Raw genomic sequence first — 19,143 nt, 5'->3', positions numbered from 1 at the left:
GTATGTATACATGTATGTAATTATTTTCATTAATGGACATTTTTCACATTATTGACATTATTTGACTGCATAGCATTTAAATGCCATTGGCTGTTGTCAATGGGTGTGTTAATGGGTGTGGGTATTTAAGACGTTACACTGTTACATTGTTGCACAGAGCACACTGAAGAAGGCACATGCCGAAACATGTACCAACATAAACCATATTTATTCATAGTGCGGCCTTCCTCCTACTTTGCTTGATGCATATATATTTACATGCATGATATGCTTCAGTTTCCCTTCATATCTAAATATATGCTTCCTGTCTAGAAGTTTTATTTATTCTGTACAGTTCCTTATGCAACCAATAATTCTGTGCCCTATTTGAAACCCTTGCTTTATTATTTATAATAAATATATATTGTTAGTTGAGTTTTATTGCAGTGTTACTGAAAAATTGTCTCCAACTCTCATCGAATAATTAATCTATTTTATTCACCATTTCATTAGTTGGACTCTTTAAGGCACTGTTCCATCGACTTTGTTACCGAACCTCTTTTAATAAAACTAAGTCTCTGTTGACTTAGAGCCTCGGGAGCGGGGAGCTTTTTTTGAGTGCAAAATCTTTAATATATGGAGAAAGAATTTACATTTCCAAGACGAGCGCCGATCCTGAAGAGAAAACATTACTGCACCTTATGGCGTTACCTTTCCTGTACAACCCAATGCATCTTCGACATCCCCGGTTATCCGAGTCAAAGGGTTTTAATGTGTCAAATGCACCGTATAACGGGGTCAATCTGAGCACTGAAGTGCCTTGTTGCAGTGCAAATACAATAACCTAGAATCGCTAGAATATATAAACGACGTGTGTGTGTGTGTGTGTGTGTGTGTGTGTGTGTGTGTGTGTGTGTGTGTGTGTGTGTGTGTGTGTGTGTGTGTGTGTGTGTGTGTGTGTGTGTGTGTGTGTGTGTGTGTGTGTGTGTGATTGTACAATAGGATAATGATAATATTGAACAATTGTCTGTTGGCCCCTGCTCATCAGGCATAGCATCGTAATTGTCCCCGCCTGTGCACCTCTGTACCCGATGAACTTCTAATAAACGCTCTCAGCTTCTTTGTGATTACATTGTGTTGTTTTTTGTGAAGCGAAAGTGAAACCCAATGGTAAAGGTTGCGGGTTCATTTTGATCTCTTGCGGATCACCGGCGGTCTTGAGGTGGAGCGCAGTGGAGGTACAGCAGGAGAGACTTCGCTGCCTGCACATCTTGTCTTATCGGCAGAAATAGTACATCCGAGCACATTCAAGACTCACAATTTCCACCAGCACGACGTGCATGTAGTGAACAATTTTATGTTCACTCTGCACACAGTTATTGAAGCACACAGAGTCTAGACGCTGGAATTTCCTGCGCTTTTTTCATGTGTTGAGTTTGATCACGTTTGCAGCACACATCCAATTTGGATCAAAGAATTGCCTTCCGTTCGCCGCTCGCTGTTGTGGGGATGCATGGATTGTGTGAGGATCCTGTGAGTATAGTGGGAGGATAATCAGGCCTTGTGTGCCTACTCACGCCATTGAACCTCCTGCCAGTGTAGGTGGGTTTGTAATTGGCGAGAAACAGAAGTAATTACAGTTTTCCTATGAACACTAAAACGACAATCTATTAACTGTTGTATAACGAACCTCACAGACTTACTGTTCAAGATCAGAAAGGGATATCCTTTCGGTGTCTGTGTACTAGCAAGATGATATGGGGTCAGCTGTGATATGGTCCATGTATTACAGAGTGCTCCAGTCACAGTTGTTGCACTTCTGCTGTTGCAGCTCCGATGAAAATACAAAAAGGTCTGGTGAATCTCAACATAACAAGCGTCTTTAGGCTGCATGTCAAATTTGACCTACGGGCTGCCTGTATTACGTATGATTGTTTGATTTTAATGATACACCCAGCTATACATTGAAACATGTTTTGGGTTAAAAATGTAATGTGTGTGGGTGGGTGGGTCGGGGTGTGTGTGTGTAATACAAATTACATAACACTAGAATCCTATTAACTTGGTCCAATTATTTTATAGATATATTCTATCATTTTCTTTCAGAGGTCATTTTCAAAATCATACATTGCGTAACCTTGTGTTGGGTAAGAATAACAGAAGGTAGGAAGAGGGTACTTCACTAATGGGTTACAATGCTGTTAAGTGGAAAATTGTTGCAGAACCTTTTAAAGCAATGTTTTCTTGAGAGTAATTGCCTGGTAAGGACACAGGTAAACAATGTGTATTTTCTACTGCTGGCACAGGTGCCAATTACCTTTTAATTGAGTGCCCCCCCTAGCACATTTGGTTGCAGCCCTTTATTAGATGATTGCATAGGGGGTATTTTTCTATGTTGACCACCAGTACCTTGACATCTCTTTCCTCAAGTACCATCTCTTCGAGCTCCTCCTCCTCCTATAACAAAAAGCTATACCTATTGATAAAAACAGGCCGCTAATTGGCTGTTATTTTTTTCATCTTCAGTTTCTTCTTGCTGTGATTTCTTCTTCTTCTCTGGCGAAGCATCTAGAATAGCTTGTTACTTTGTGTGCTCACGAATGGCGCTAGTGCTGCGGTGCAATTCCTTTGAAACTTTGCACAATGTAGAAATCACCATTTTAGTTTCATGATCAAAGCAGTGTGTGTTCATTGGAACCTAAAGGGGTCGTGTTTCCAATGAGAATGCTCACACGGGCGGCGCCATACAGACCCGATATACCTGCCAGCACTGCTCAAAACCTGGGTGCGCATCTCAGCACCAATACCATTCATTATATTCAACCCAGAACAGACAAGACCTAAAATCGTTTTTTTTCGGTGGGTTTGGTCGTCTTTAGTACGGGATGCAGAGCTCTGTGGCTCAGAAATGAAATGTCTTCTTCACCACATGCCTATTTAAAAATGTTACATGGAGGCGTATCGCCACTATTAGTGTGTGTGTGTGTGTGTGTGTGTGTGTGTGTGTGTGTGTGTGTGTGTGTGTGTGTGTGTGTGTGTGTGTGTGTGTGTGTGTGTGTGTGTGTGTGTGTGTGTGTGTGTGTGTGTTCATCGTGACTTCAAGAGGACACTATAAGGCAGGACGTTACAAAAGAACAATACCTGCAGTCAGAGCAGAACAGAACATTTATTAACTGATTTGTCCGGCAGAAACATATCATTATACGCCTGTTTTTCTTTCAAATATGGTTTTATTTCAAGAATGGTGATAAAATGGCAGAGATTACTATGTTGAAGATCAAATTACAACATATTCGCTGCCCCTTTAAGTACTGTGTGACTTAAGTTTGGCATATACTTCCTTTATGTAGTTCTGTTGAGATGACTATTTTATGTTATAAAGCAGGCACTACAGTTTTGCTTGTGCCCATGCATGGATGGGCACCCAGGTTCTCGCAAATGCATTCAGGAAATTTCTGGGAAAAATGTCCATGTACAAAAACATTAGCAATGAACATCACATAAGGAGTCCAAGGTTAACAGTGAATGGATCACTGAGTAACTGCTTCCCCTACGGTCCATTACTCTTTTGTATCAATCGATTTTCAACACGCCGGCATTCATGCACCGAGACACACATACACACATAGCGGACAAAACTCCCTTTGCTCAGTCACTCTACGTTTCGCCCTTTTCTCGATCATCATGCCAAAAATGCCCCTCGGATACCGTTGACCCTCCCCGGTGCCGCTGAAGTGGAAGAGACTGATGCCACCGCCAGAGCTGTGACAGCACAAATGGAGCCAAGAGCCTCTCGGCCGCAAAGTTGTTGTTGTCCTCTCCTTCTATCACCGTGCCATTCTGACCCCCGTTGATGTGGTGGATCGCATTCAGAGCGACCTTTGCTCTGTGAACCCCCAACCATCCACACATAGGGACATATAAAAGAAAAAACTACTTTGGATAAGTATTATTATTTTAGGAAATAACGCTGCCTGTTTTCAGGAGGGCGGGTTGAAGTTTATTGTTGGACTACAGAGGTTACAACAGCCGAGTTGCCATCGGGGATTTCTCGGCAATGTGTGTTTTTTGGTTGTTACCTGAACACAGCATTTGTGGTGGACTGTTGTGTTTGCCATGAAAACCTTAAGAAACCAGCTCCTGTATCACTGGAAAGTTATTGGGATTTTTAATTTTGCAAAATGTTGAAGCCAAATTTACACCTTTCTACCAGGCAATGATATCGGGGAACAATAAAGAACGGACCAACGCTGAATCTGAAGCATTTACATTTTATTCTTACTAATTGGCAGTATTTGGGTGGTAAAATGAGATGATTAAGATTGTTTAGGTTGTGAACGAATAACATTTAATTGTTGTGTGACTGAAAACAGAATAAAAAGTGGAGAATAAAATGGAAAAGCCTAAAGACGCTGTGAAGTAAAAATGCAAATCATATCTGTGTGAATAATAGTCCTCTGGCTTATCTCGTAAAATACATTGTTTGGGCTATTTTCCAAGTGCACTGGTTAGTGTCATGCATAAACATGTTTGGGCTTGGTGTATACAATTATTCTATTGACTAATCGTTTTGTAAACTATGTTGGCAGTGTCGGTCGGTGAGGCTGCTCAAACCGGCCATCATCCCCACACATTCCCACAACTATATACCCTTTTCAGTACAGTATATCTGTCCTTTTATCATGTGTCAATGTGTTAACATATATTCCTTAGTTTTTCTACAGATTTTTCTTTATGGCATACATATAAAATGAGGTTGTGCTGAAGCATGACCCATGCATCCCTTTATCTATGCATGGTGTTTTTAATTTCCAGCTAGTTCCCATCGTTCTGGGCAGTTCTCCCCGGATGTATCGTGGTAGTTCTTCCCACATAGTTACTCTCCGTCATCATCGTCATAAACCTTTAGTGTTTTTTTTTCCCTTCACCTTTGTGCTGCAGGTGTCCTCAGGGTGACATCGTCACACACACAGCCTGGCTGAACCGCTCCAGCATACTGTACGCCGGGGAGGACAAGTGGTCCGTGGACCCCCGGGTCAGCCTGGTCATCCTGAACCAGGACGAGTTCACCATCAAGATCGTGGACGTGGACATGACGGACGAGGGGCCGTACGTGTGCGCCGTGCAGACCAGCAGCCGCCCGCGCACCACCTCTGTGCACATCCTCGTGCAAGGTAACACACCCACGCGCGCGCAAGATCTCTCTCTCTCTCTCTCTCTCTCGTTCTCTCGTTCTCTCGTTCTCTCTCTCGTTCTCTCTCTCTCTCTCCTCACTCTTGTTTTTCTCTCTTGCTAGCTCTCGTTCTTTCTCGCTCTCTCTGTACCTCTCATTCTCTCTCTCTCTTGCTACCTCTTATTCTCTCTCTCTCCCGCTACCTCTCTCTCTCTCTCTCTCTCTCTCTCTCTCTCTCTCCTCACTCTTGTTTTTCTCTCTTGCTAGCTCTCGTTCTTTCTCGCTCTCTCTGTACCTCTCATTCTCTCTCTCTCTTGCTACCTCTTATTCTCTCTCTCTCCCGCTACCTCTCTCTTGCTAACACTCACTCTCTCATTCTCTCTCTCTCTCGGTAACTCTCATTCTCTCTCTCTCTTCCTACCTCTCTCGGTACCTCTTATTCTCACTCTCTCACGCTGCCTCTCATTCTCTCTCTCTCCCGCTACCTCTCTCTTGCTCACTCTCTCGTTCTCGCTCTCTCTCTCTAGCTTTGAAGGGGCTTTGTTTGTCTTACTGTGGTGCCGGTTCTTTTCAGGGAGATGTATCGCTGTAATAACATGTTGTTCCTCTAACAATGTGTTTGGGGGTGCATTAGTCTAGATCTAAAACAGAATTGTAAGTTGGATCATATTTGTAAAAAAATACTCCTGTTAATCGACTTGCCAATTTTGCCATTACCAGAGTTGCACAAGAGGGTGTTTTGGGTCCCTTTTCTTTCCAAGTCACTGTGTCCTTAGTGAATATGATTGATGGCGTGTCATTCCCTAGCCTCAGCACATGAGGGCACAGCAGAACAAACGCCGACTGCTGATGAATGCAGGTTTACATACAATGGTCCGCAAAGGCAGCAGAAAGGAGTTTGTTGTGAGAGAAATGCACCTGATTAAAATCTTTAATTTATCCAATTCCTTACAATCTCCTGGAGGGATTCTATCACTTTCCCTGGCTGTGAAACGAAGAACATTTTTAAATTAACCTAAAAAATTGAAAAACATCTTTCTTTCCATCTTCCTTTCTTAACCTTACGTAACCGAGGATAGCGCCATTGAAAGAGTGGAAAGATGTACAAGGAAAATAAAATCCCACACCATGGTTGCCGCAGGGCTTTTGTTGTATTTATGGTAGCTCTTATGTGTGTTTGGCCCTTAAAACTCATTATGTACTTGCCCTTCTGTGCTGCTAATGTGCTACTAGAAGCATCTACAACTTGACAGTTGACCTTGTCAGGATGAGACCACTGGAATGAGCAAATTACTCCTCGTGCACCAGACCTTTCTTGCTCATTCATACTCGTGTGTAGGCCGGAGCTATCACTGTAAGTGACAAGTTTCATGGACCTTGGTTAGCACAATAACCCTGACCATAACCCTAGCTCAATAACACAAAAAATAAAATAAAATAAAACATAGTTCTCCTGCGTTGGAACATACTGCCATGTATTGGATATTCTTTGTGTTCGACATTAAAGTTTATTTTTTGTCAATACAGATTCACACAAAGGAGAAGTGGGTGCACGCTTTTCTTATGCTTGGCTGGCCCCCTGCAGTGCAGAACAGTTTTAGCTCCTTCTGTTTATTTTCTAATTGATGTGTATTCTGAATCAAACATTCATTCAAATTCTCAACAAATACAATGTTTGCATTTACATACAGAATTATTGGCAATTAGCCATTGAGGCAAAATTACACGTTCTGCTCTGGCAAAACACAAACAGTATGTGTCATTTACATATATTGTCCAGTTAGGTCTGGGCATATGGGGAAATCAAATATTGATATTTTTGACCAAATTCCTCAATATTGATATTGTGACAATATTGTGGGAATGTCTTGGTGCTTTCACAAAATAGTTGCACAATACAAATTCTGGTAAATAATCATTTCCATTGTTGATATATTGACTGAGTGGCAAATAAAATAACTGCCAGAACATCTTATATCACTAAATCAATCTAATATCAATATGTTGCCCAGCCCAGTGTATACCCACTAACAATGATAACTAGTTATCTTCAATTTATAAAATGGACAATATTGTAATATCGGGTAGGTGCAGTACCCCATCGTTCAACATGTTTAACAATAATGACTGCTCGTCAGGTATGTCCCAAACGCAGTTCACCAGCATACGTCACGTCTCAAAATATCCCCTTGGATGTATCATTAAAATGCTGGCGTTTTAGAAGGGTATCCTTCTAAACCAATGCAGGTCAGAAGCTGTGTCACCAGCTGAGCTTGAGGTTGATTGCACATGGACCGTATAAAAAAGACTGATTAAAACAGACTTTCAATATGTGTAAATTAGTTGAAAATACTGAAAAAAAAATATATTTCTTGCATCCCAACTAATATTCCATTTATTCTACTTAAATGGATTTCTTGGACTGTATAATTATACATTTCTGCAAAAATACACATATCTGACTGCTTATGTTTGGTCAAGTTTTCAAATTTATATTTGTCATTAGGCCTGTTCTTCTAAAATAAATTGATCTCAAAAGTGCAGTTTATATTAATTAAAATAATGTGTTCTACTTTAAAATATTTATATTAGGGATGGAACGGTTCTAGAAAATAATTAGAACTGTTTGGTTGCTATTCACGTTTCGGGGAAAGTGTGTATTGTTCGGGTCACTGCATCAAAAAACAATTTCCACTAACATATTATTTTGGTGGTACCCTAACAAATTGGTTCCACCTCTTTTTTTGCAGCTTTGTCGCAGAATTGGCATATCCGTTGTCACGTCCACATCATGTACACTATTTTCTTTCTACCGCCCGCTTCTCAACATCTCTTTCCTCGTTCATTCACACGCCTCCTACGATATCAAAAACCTCTACCTACTAATAATAACAGGTGGCTAACAGGCTTCTAACTAATAACAGGTTACCCAGTTATACTCCTGTTATGGAGTATATTACCATACCACCTTACATTGAAGCTCTGCTGTAACCGAGTCAGACTCGGACCAAGAGTGGATCCGAAAGCCACTAAATTCCTCCTCTTCATAGCGACAGCGACCTACTTTAAAATATTACATGGTGGTGCAGCACCACTTTTACATTGAATTATAAAAAAAAGAAAGTGAATTTGTGTCATCTCCTGCTTTACCAAAACAAACAGAAACATGTAGTACTGAACTGAAAACCGTGACCCCCAAGACCGTTATACAAACCGAACCTTCGATTATGTGAACCGTGCCATTCCTCATAAATACATATACATATTTATAAATACAAAACACAAAAAAAAGAACCCATTTTTGGTTGCCCTAGGTAGACGTGACAGTAAACACCCGTCCATTATACTAATACTTAGACCATGAGCTTGTTGACTGGGAATGTCAACTCTGTCAACACTATTTATATTTGCCATGCCGTTTGAGCTGTCCAATGCACTCCACTGAGCAGCTTCCCTGCCCTCCTTTCCCTCGCCTAGATTCCGTGCTGGGGACTTCAAACATGTTGGCTTGCCATAAGTCTACTTTCTTCTTTTAGCCCGAAGGCCTCTGCCACCAAGTTGGTCGGTGTTTGTGGGGGAGAGGAGCAGATGTTTGGTTTTGCGCCAATCGATGAGTAGAGGCAACAGCAGAAACCTTTTCTGCAAGAGTGTTTTTTTTTCGTGAAGCAATGTGGTGTGAAGCGCAGTCTGTGTTTATTTTGAAGTAACTGAGAACATGGCCTAGTGTTTTAGTTCAACTATATTATCTGGTAATGCATGCAGTGTGATTAGAAAAAATAAACCATAAATAATACACTCAACATTCATGGCTTTGCAATAGGGGCACAGATATTACTGTAAGAGGCATTTATCTTATCTTAAAATATAAATGCTGGATGGAAAATGCCTAAGTTATCAGATTCCAATCATGTGTAGAACAAGCAGTTGTGGGGGTGTACAGCTAGGTCACATGCAATGCGTAAGCCCACTTTTATCTTCCATCTGCCCCTCCGTAGCCTCCTGCTCCCTGACTTTATTAGACAGGGGAATCAGGGATTGAGTTTCCTCGCGCTGCGAATTCCAGGGAAACCAGCGGGCTTTAAGAGTTCAGCATGTGAGCGGACTCTGTCTCCATCTCCTGCTGTCCGATCATTCTTGTTGTTTAATTAAATCATGCATCCATCCGGGCCGGTTTCCCGGTTGAAACGTTTGGGAAGTCGTTCTGATAAATTGCGCATGCCGCTCAGAAAGCCCCTAACCTAAAAAAAAAAACACATGACCTGAATGTTGCAGCAAAAAAGTTATGAGCAAACTTTTTTTTCCAAAATTTTGATTAATTAGTTTACACCAGGGAAAGAGGGATACGGGGTTTCAGATCCAGATTGCTGCGGTGATTACACGCTAATCCTTACGTGTAGTTGTCTAGTGATAAACTGTTACCTCTGTAATGGGTTACCTTTGCATATCCCCTTTTGTTTTTTCAACACGCACGCAGACACGAACGCAACGATGGCTCGATCTCAGCAGACGGTGTGAGCAGTGGGTGGGCTGGCTGGGTATGCTTCCAGAGCAGGTGTGCCTTGCCTGCGGGGGAGAGGGGGGGGGGGGGGGGGATAACGGATCTGCTCAACCTAGGTAGCGGGGTGAGAGCCAGAGATACCTTTCCAAACCCTCTATCTCTCTCTCTCACCTTCACCCGACCTCGCCCGCCCGCCTAGTTAGCATTCCCTCGTCGTAAAACAAAAATAAAGATGGACTTGGACAAGGAGAGATAAAGCAAGGCGACTTTTGTCAGCTTGGAATAGCTGAGCCCCCGGTGTCTCGAATTAGACCTTCTTGGCGCTGCTCCTTTTTTGGGGGTTCGTGGTTCCCCCTGTACCGGTATCAGTCAGCCTCGGTACGAATTGGGCCACCTCAGCTGTCTCGTCATCTTCCAGGCATTTAAGATCACATCCGGTGCATGTGACAGCCCGGGCCTACACCAGCGCCATCCTTTTGCCAGGGACATTTCGCTCACTTTACTGCAAAAGTTGGCCGAATTGAGACAGAAGTACCTCGCTTTTTAGATTGGATATCGGAGCAAACGTTGTGAGGCAAGCTGCCTCAGCATTTAATTCCCTTGAATAGGAAAGAAATATTCAAAAGCTAGCAGGGAGGCTTTAGCCGAAGACATTTCATTAAACTGATAAACAATTGGGACGTTTCTGGACCCGATTGTGTGCTCCAAACACATATATTTTCTGCAAACCGTATTCATCTGGGATGAAAGTTTAGGATTTTTTTTCCTTTCAACATTAAAAAGAACACACTTTGATAGTTCAAATATAGTAGATTTCCGCTCCTCAGCAGATCCAGAATGCATAACTGGGATTTTGTAAAATAAATATAGAAAAAGGACTTCAAAAATAAACCGGCAACAACAAAAATGGAAAGGTTATCTGCTGTTTTGGATGTCTGGCAGAATATGGAACTGTCTCGATCACCGCCTTGGTAACAACAAAGCAAGGAAATGATGGGTAGAATAAAGGACATGGAATAATAAAAGGTCATTCCAAAGTGGTAAACAGCTTATGCCATTTTAACACACTGCACACATTGTATCCGATCATGAGAATATTATGTGCCCCTTATCCTTTAATGTTAAAGATGGCAGTTGAACCCTCCCTCACCCTTTTCCTCAAGTCAAGATGAGTGTGGATCCGTTTTTTTGCTGGTTGTGTTTAGTCTTTAATATTTTGGTTCCAACATCTTTGCTTTTTGTCTGCATCTATGTTGCTCAAGGGGCATGTGAGCTTATGATCTGTCAGTGAAATCATCACACCACAAACACGGCAACAGTAAAAGTCACTGCATAATTAATGTGATTCTAAAGCATATAGTATATACGTGTGAGTGCACACACACACACACACACACACACACACACACACACACACACACACACACACACACACACACACACACACACACACACACACACACACACACACACACACACACTGTTCTCTCAAATAAACCTTTTCACACTGAATTCATAAATATAATCAATCATTGCATATTTTTAATGATTTTGTACTATTCGATTTCTAGTACTGAATCAGTGTATGCTGCTGAGCCTTAATGACTTTTTGCAGAAGGCCAGTAGCCTTGCCCTTTAGCACACCATAGCAGTAATGCTATTAACACGCTTAGGGGTTGTAACTGTCAGCACAGGCTGACACCAGCTCTGTTGCCGTGAGAATCCACCCATTTTTTAACATAAGCCATAGGCCCTCATTCAGGGGTACTATGCATATCACCACGATGGAACTTTTTTTTTAGTGGTTGCTCTGCTCACTAAGACGTTTTTAAGCCCAGAGCCCACAGACCATGAATTCCGCTTCTAATTTGTAGCACAACCCAAAAAAGCACTGGAATCATTTTGTTTTTAACGGGGTAAAGCACACGCAGAGCCGATGTAGTGGGGCTGTAATTTATTCTGCTCGCTTTGTCTATTTTGGACTTGAAAATGTACAGGCATTATTTTGTGTGTGTCCCGACATGACTTTGTGCTTTGGGCTTAAGTGTTTAGAATACAAATAAGAACAATGTTACAGGTAGTGCTCTTTGCCACCTTCTAGATTAAAGGGCAACTGTTTTCATTATTAGAATTGAATTTTTTTCCATAAGAAATGTATTCATTATATGTTCAGTTGTTTACACACAGACACGCACGCAAGCAGGCAAACGCTTAATTCCTTAAGCCATTTGGTTTAGAAATTTCAATCCTTCAAAGAGAAACTACAGCAGCCACAATACACAGCATTGGTATACATGACAGTTCTGTAAGGAATCTGTAAATAAGGCAGTCGGAGTCAATGGGCACATTGATGTCTCCCATTTGTCCCACCCTGCTATCTGTGGTTTGGATACATGATTCCACTCCATAGTTTCTTGCTTTCTACTTTTTGCTTGATCCAAACCTCTGACGAACTAGACATTTTTAGCGCCAACAGAACCGTAAAAAATACATCATTCTCATGGTTTTCGCAATCTTGGAATTCCAACAGACAACCGGGTAGTCATTGGAAGGAGTTAACAACCTTTTTTATGCCCAATTAAAACTAGACTCATTGAGGCGGGCTTTCAACAAAGCTGATTAGCTATGGTGTAATTTGCACAAGCCTTATTTGATAGACATCATTTTGATGTCAAGGTTTAGACTGCTGCTTGTTGGAGTCTGCAATTCTTTATTTTTTTTGTTTTAAAAACAACCGTTTCTGTTAAGGGTGGAAAATGCATCTACTTGGTACTGCATATTCTTTCCATACATTTACCATACCAAATGAGCTACACGTCTTATTAAATAGTCATGATCAAAGTCTTTGTCTTAATCAATTATCTGAATATTATTCTTTGCTAGTTTTGTCCCTACAGTAGACAAAATGGGTTCTGTTTGTTGTCGAATGTGTGTTGTTCATGGTTTCTCCTGCCCTTTCTTCTTGATTACCGTATTGGTCCGAATATAACACAGCCTTTTTTCCCCTCGAAATAGGTCCGAAAAAGTCGGGTCGTCTTATATTCGGGGTCTAGTATTCAGAGCGCAGTTTCTCTTCTTCGCCTCTCCATTTAAATGTCAATACACATTCGCGGCCGCATGTGGCGCCAGGAATTGGTTCCGGTGTTGTGTCGAGATCTGTTTCCCCGTCGAGATGTGTTTCCCTAGTCCCCGCCCCCGTCCGAAATTACCCGACGAGCGAAGGAAGCGCGCGTACACAAAAAGCTCGCCCACGAGCTGCTGTGCTCGTACCACAGAGGCACTTTTTTTATCTGAAGATGTTGTATTGTAGATTTCTATCAATAAAAAATATTATTTTTGTGAGAGACTTTTCATTTTGAATGTTATGGACTTTTGGAAGGAAGTGTGCTCATTCATAATACTGTCAGATACTGTTCCACCTCTGTTCCATAGGAAAGGAGGCTCACACATCTTTCAAATTCACACTGCTAACTTCTTTCCCCACAACAGATAAGTGCTGTGATTTTCAGGCTGTTATCATTCAATTTGACCATTTAGAACAGGGGGAACGCATCCTGACAGTATTATTCCAAGCTAATAGTATTATTCACAGCACTTATCTGTTGTGGGGAAATAAGTCAGCAGTATGAATTTGAAAGATGTGTGAGCCTCCTTTCCTATGGAACAGAGGGGGAACAGTATCTGACAGTATTATGAATGAGCACACTTCCTTCCAAAAGTCCATAACATTCAAAATGAAAAGTCTCTCACAAAAATAATATTTCTTATTGATAGAAATCTACAATACAACATCTTCAGATAAAACTCGCTAAAAAAAAGTCAGTTTTGAACCTTAGCTCTCTCCAAAGTGGGCGAGCTTTTTGTGTACGCGCGCTTCCTTCGCTCTTCGGGTAATTTCGGACGGGGGCGGGGACTAGGGGAAACACAACTCGACGGGGAAACAGATCTCAACACAACACCGGGAAGAAGTAGTCCAGCGTCCTTAAAAACCAGACCGTTACCGGTGTTTAAAGACAGGCATTTAGAGACAAGTGGCTCAAAAGTGGGTCAGGTCAATCAACAACAGTGGAGGACCTATGATGCCAATTTTTAAATAATGGTCGTCAATAAGGCAGAGTCAAGTAACAACTGCCAAGCTGCCAAGAAGTTCGGGGTCACGGAGTGTAACGTAAGAAGATGGCGAGCACCAAAACAACGTCTCAAAGATGCCAACAGTCAGCGCAAATCCTACCGTGGTCCTCAAAGTGGTCGTTTGATTACGTCAGAGAAAACGCGCTTTGGGAGGAGCCGCTGGAAGCGGAGCAGCTGGGGAGCGATGACAGCGAGAGCGAACACAGCGGGGCAGAGGACGTGTGTGAGGGATAGAGAGACGTCACATCGGAGGAGAAATTTGGTGAATTTTAGTTAAGTTTGGTTAAATATGTGGCCTGTATTTTCTCTGTTATTTAAAAATATTCACAATGTTGCTTGATATTCATTTTTTAATCATACTGTACATATTTTGCCTTGAAAGTGCCGTGGCCTTTACTGGCATTATTATTATTGTCATTAATATAACAAGTGTTTAATTCACTGTGTTTTTAATATTGTTATTAAGAAAAGTTCTTTGTTCAGCAAATGTGGTCTGCAAATCTTTTTTTCGAAATGTTTGTGTTGAAAAACGGGGGTCGTCTTATAATCAGGGTCGTCTTATATTCAGACCAATACGGTATATATAAAGACAGTATGTTATAAATTTCTTTGTTAAATATACACACATTTCATCACGCTTCAAGAGAGAACAGTGCACAGCTGAGTGAGTATCATACAAATGTAATCACAGCAACAAAATCTCTTTCATCTTTCTTTCGCATCTTCCCAACCACGTCTCTAGGCAATTTAAGATGTTTCAGCAAAATAATCACACAACAAATATAATTAATATTTCATTACGTACCTTCCATACAACAGCTAATTGTGTTTGGTTTATACTCAATGAAGATCCCAAATAATGGGACCAACCCAGAAACAATATGTTTTCTCTGCTTAACAATTCATTATTTTTATAAAAAAAAGGCCTAAAAGGAAACATATTAGCACAGATAGGTGTGTGGCTTCAATTCCTTGCACCTGCTGAACTACTTGTGTCGCTGTTGGAGTCTAAATTAATGTATGCATTTCCCCGGGTGTTGTTAAAGCCTGCCCTCACCTTGATTAATAGTTGGCATAATCGTAAGCCCACAAAATGTCTTTAGGCAATTGTGAGATGCCGTTGAAGGGTAATTGCTCAGCCCATTCTTATTTAAATTGCTCATTCAAAGTTAATGGATGGACATGTTTAAATTATGCCCTCACCGCCCCCTGCTGTAGCTTCTATCAATTAGGATTATTTACCAGCTTCCACTGTAACTGAACTACAGAGCTCGGCTAGTGTGTTTCGGAAGCTGGAATCCAGCAGTCCTGCTATGTTATAGACAAACTTCTGGGGGGGAGATGGCATGGGGGCCTGAGACCGAAATCAAACCCTCTCAGCGGTTGAGTTACGACTTGATTCCGGTTTGGTGACGAGATATTCTATAGAAGAAAGGCGTACTCACTCGAGTCGAGGAAGCTAACCGAAGGGGATTTTAATAATTGTATTTCTGCATAGGCCAGTCTACAGTCCACAGTGCTGATTTGATACCTTTACAGACACGTTTTTAAAGTTCATTCCTGCGGGCCGAGTTTGCGATTGTCAATTGCGTAATTACAGATCCCAGCCTCCAGCAACATGAGTGGATGAAACAAATGTGAAGCAAAATAAATTCAAAAACGCCCTGTTCTCCCGATTTGAGCTTGACTGCCATCAGACTTTTGATGTTAAAGCTAGGGTAGGCATTTTTGAGAAGAAACAGCCAGAGTAAGCTATATTTCAAAAGTATCCAACCGAAGAAGTCCTCCCTTCCAGCCTCCCTCCACAGCCCCTCCCCTAAAACACCTGACCTGCTACCTGGCTTTAAGAATAGGTCTGCACAATCTTTCAGAAGACCTGACATGTGCAATGAGTGCATGGGAAGACTGCACGCAGGTAGCCAGCAGGGGTGTGCGATATGGACAAAATCTTGGATCATTTTATGGGTCATTTCATATCTCTATACTGATATCATATCACAATAGCAAGTTGTCTTTTAATTGTATGAGGTAATTGTCTTACCAAGAAAAACACCATGCCTCATTTTTTGATAATCCTGCCAACTAACCACAAACGAGAGCCACATTCTCTTTTCTCCTTTTCTTTTGAAATGACGTTGAGCAGTCAGAAATGAGAAAAAGAAAAACAAATTGGATATTCAACATTTGAAGGACTCAATAAAGTAAAGAACCCTCTGCCAAGAGTACTGCCAACAAACAAAGTAAGTTTATGAATTTAAAAAGTAAACATCACTAGTGTTCAGAAATGTCCAGTACTGCAGCCAGTAAACAAAATAAGTACCGTATATCTCGGCTCGTCCACAGGTGCGTTGGCATAGTGTCAGTGAACCCAGTGTTTCAGATGGAATACAAACATCACATACGATTCAAATATGTATTTTTATGGCTGAGCCTTCTAGGAAGGAGGGGGATATGTTACAAGCCACGCCGACTTTATGATACATTTTTAATACTTTGTGTATGAGCGTTATAATGAGCGATGGTGTACACACACCGTGGGGTTATACTGAGCTTAACCCTACCTCGGACACGGGCATCAAAATAATCCGCTGCTCAGACAGAGCTCCAAACATCCACATGCACCGTAGCGTTTAAACCGAGAAGCCCAACCCTCTCTCCGACTCCATCATCAAAATCAACAAGCTTCACATATACGCACACTAAAGACTCTTTCAAACTCGTTGGAGATGGTCTTTTCTTTTCATCACTTCCCTTGTATGTAGATCACACCTTTTTACTCTTGTCCTGTCTCGGACTGTTGCCCTTTTGTTCTGTTTCACGTTCCTCCATGTTTGTTTTTGTATTCGACAAGCCCATGTAGTGAACGTGAAGCCGGGTCAGAATGACCTAAAATACTGCCGTGAAGTAAAATAGCTATACAAACGATAAAGGGAAATATCTATTGATAGAATTTAATCTCTCGTCCCCCAATAGAAACGGTCAAACCAAACAGCCCTAGTAACTGGGTAGGTACATAGACAGACGGAGAAGCCATCCAATCATTTCATTAGGAATGAATGAATTGATCAGACCCTGAATTAAATGATCGGACTGGCTTATTACAAGCCTGCAACAGCTACGACTTGTTTTTCTTCTTTTTGTCAGAGTATTTGATTTATGATTGCTGTCGGAATGCAAAGAGAATTTCAACCAATATGCTCCTAAAGTAAATGGTTCACTCTAGATCTCATCCAAATTTTGATTTGTGAGTAGTTTGGAAGCTGCCATATGCAAACTGAAACGTGGAGAAGGGTTGGTATTTGTTGTTGGGGCCTTTTTAACAATTTCTTGGTGTAGAGAAATCTGTTGATGGCATAACAGTTATTTGCGTCATCTGGTTTACAAGAGGGCGGAACCTTTTGGTCGTTAACAAAGGCCTAATGTACTCTGTTGTGTTAAAGTATACAAAGAGGAAAGCAGTGGTTGCTGATATGATAACCCCACCACTACGGCTAATGGATAGATGCACATACTTCAGTTTGTTTACAGCCGTGTTGCTTGCAGTAAATGGACCCTTGGCTGTTGAAGTAGTGTGTAAGAGGTCTAGATTACCGAGACACTCACTGCTGTTCCTCAAGTGTAGTTGGGGGGGGGGGAATTTGCGTCGAGGGTTGGGCTTGAGGGACTTTCCGGGGACAGAACCTGGCGTCTTTGCTGGGGTTCAAGGAAGGATTAAGTGATTTAGTATTTTGTTTATCATCATAACTAGGACGAGTACAAAACAATGAAGGGCGTTTCAAAGCAAAAGAGCACATACATATGCATGGGGATAGAGTCCTCTTCTCTGAAGAAAATAGGGCCTTTTAATGTGAAAGAGTACACAGAACTCTTTCAAGGTCGGTGTGACAAGCTAGCCACATTACATCGTTTATTTAGTTTGGCTGATTTAGGTTAAACACCTGGTCAGATGTCTACTATAACTTCAAAATATGACAAAAACGGCCATGTTTGCTCATAGAGTAGGAATTGGGAATATAGAAAATATACATTTCATTTTTGAATCCCCTGTAGTCATTACCCCTTTGTGATCCTTACTGTTAAAGCAGATCCTGAGAACAATTTATCTGCAGGATTTTGCTGCTCAATCTCTATCTGAATGAATGAATTCATTTTTGGAGATATGTCAGAGAATGACTGGGTTGATAAGTGCTGTGCCCCCTTTTTTTGCACCATTGTAATGAAATAAATACACTCTGTCTATCAAAGAATGGTATTATCAGGAAGGCCACCCAAAATCCCAAATGAAAAGTAAGAGTTGTCTGGAAACATGGCATGGAACTCAGTCTTTATTCATCAGATATGAATAGAGAAAGAAAAGCAGACACTTATTTATTGATATTTTATTAGAATATTTTTTGAATATTAAATAAAAAGTGATATAAATAACATCACATATTTATCTTGGTAAAACATGTTTTGGTACAGGTTTTATACACAGCTTATATTTGCTTTGTGGTATTTTCTATCTTTGCAAATTATTACACCAAATATGAAAAATAACAAGTTAAAAACATAATATGGGCACAGGAACATGGCAACTCAAAACATCTAAATCTAGGGACCTTGGGACCGAACTGTTGCTACCCTCCCAGAAAACCCCTCTCGATCCTCAAGAGTACCTGCGACACCATGGTTAATTAACTTATGGCCGTGCAATTTCCACAGTGGTGAATATGCTGCGATGTTTTCTCCTTCAAAACCAAAATCCTTGCCCCTACAGTGACAAATATGCTAATGATTAAACTGAATGTTGACCTGAAATGTATAAACAGACACGATAGGGATGAGGAGAAATGCCACAAAATTATAATCAAATACACAGTCCTCTGAGTGATTTATAGTGTGTTAGTCTATTTCTGAGGGCTGGGCAGATTACTGCGTAATTCACTTGTTGTCTAGATATATTGTCCAAACAATATCTCAAAAACACCTTTTTTGCTCGGTAGCACTATATAATGGCATCATTGGGGTAAAATAACATAGCATATGTGACACTGGAATTTCTAGTTGTAGAAATAAAAATAGAAAGTCACCCACATATATCAGTACATTCGAGGTCACAGAGCAAAATGCTTTAGAAGTTGCAAACTTTTTCCTCTCAAACAAACACTTACTCCTTCTCAATTCTTACTCCTTCTCAAACAAACACTTACTCCTTCTCAATTCTTCATTGCAGCCGCACAAATCACAAATGCAGAAAATCATACGCTTACATTTTGGCTACAGTTCCTACAGTGTAGCCTACATGGCGCAACAAGAATAATACATTTACAGAAATCATTAAATAGTTAGCTAATTAACATTGAATCTAAACCAATGGGAT

At 41.0% G+C, this 19,143-nt stretch overlaps 1 protein-coding gene across 4 annotated transcripts in view; it reads left to right on the top strand.

The window, feature by feature from the left end:
- Positions 1-19,143, top strand: part of ntm (neurotrimin) — a 336,788-nt gene that overhangs the window by 291,255 nt on the left and 26,390 nt on the right. For 3 of the 4 annotated variants that reach the window (XM_056593493.1, XM_056593492.1, XM_056593491.1), the window contains one exon: positions 4,921-5,153. In XM_056593493.1, coding sequence (XP_056449468.1) covers positions 4,921-5,153 — 233 coding nt within the window. Of the gene's footprint in view, positions 1-4,920; positions 5,154-13,580; positions 14,054-19,143 lie in introns of those variants that run through there. The other variant, XM_056593494.1, reaches the window with a different exon arrangement.

This window comes from Gadus chalcogrammus, chromosome 7, assembly GCF_026213295.1.
Source record: "Gadus chalcogrammus isolate NIFS_2021 chromosome 7, NIFS_Gcha_1.0, whole genome shotgun sequence".
NCBI lineage: Eukaryota > Metazoa > Chordata > Actinopteri > Gadiformes > Gadidae > Gadus > Gadus chalcogrammus.
This window is presented reverse-complemented; position numbering and strand designations above follow the sequence as displayed.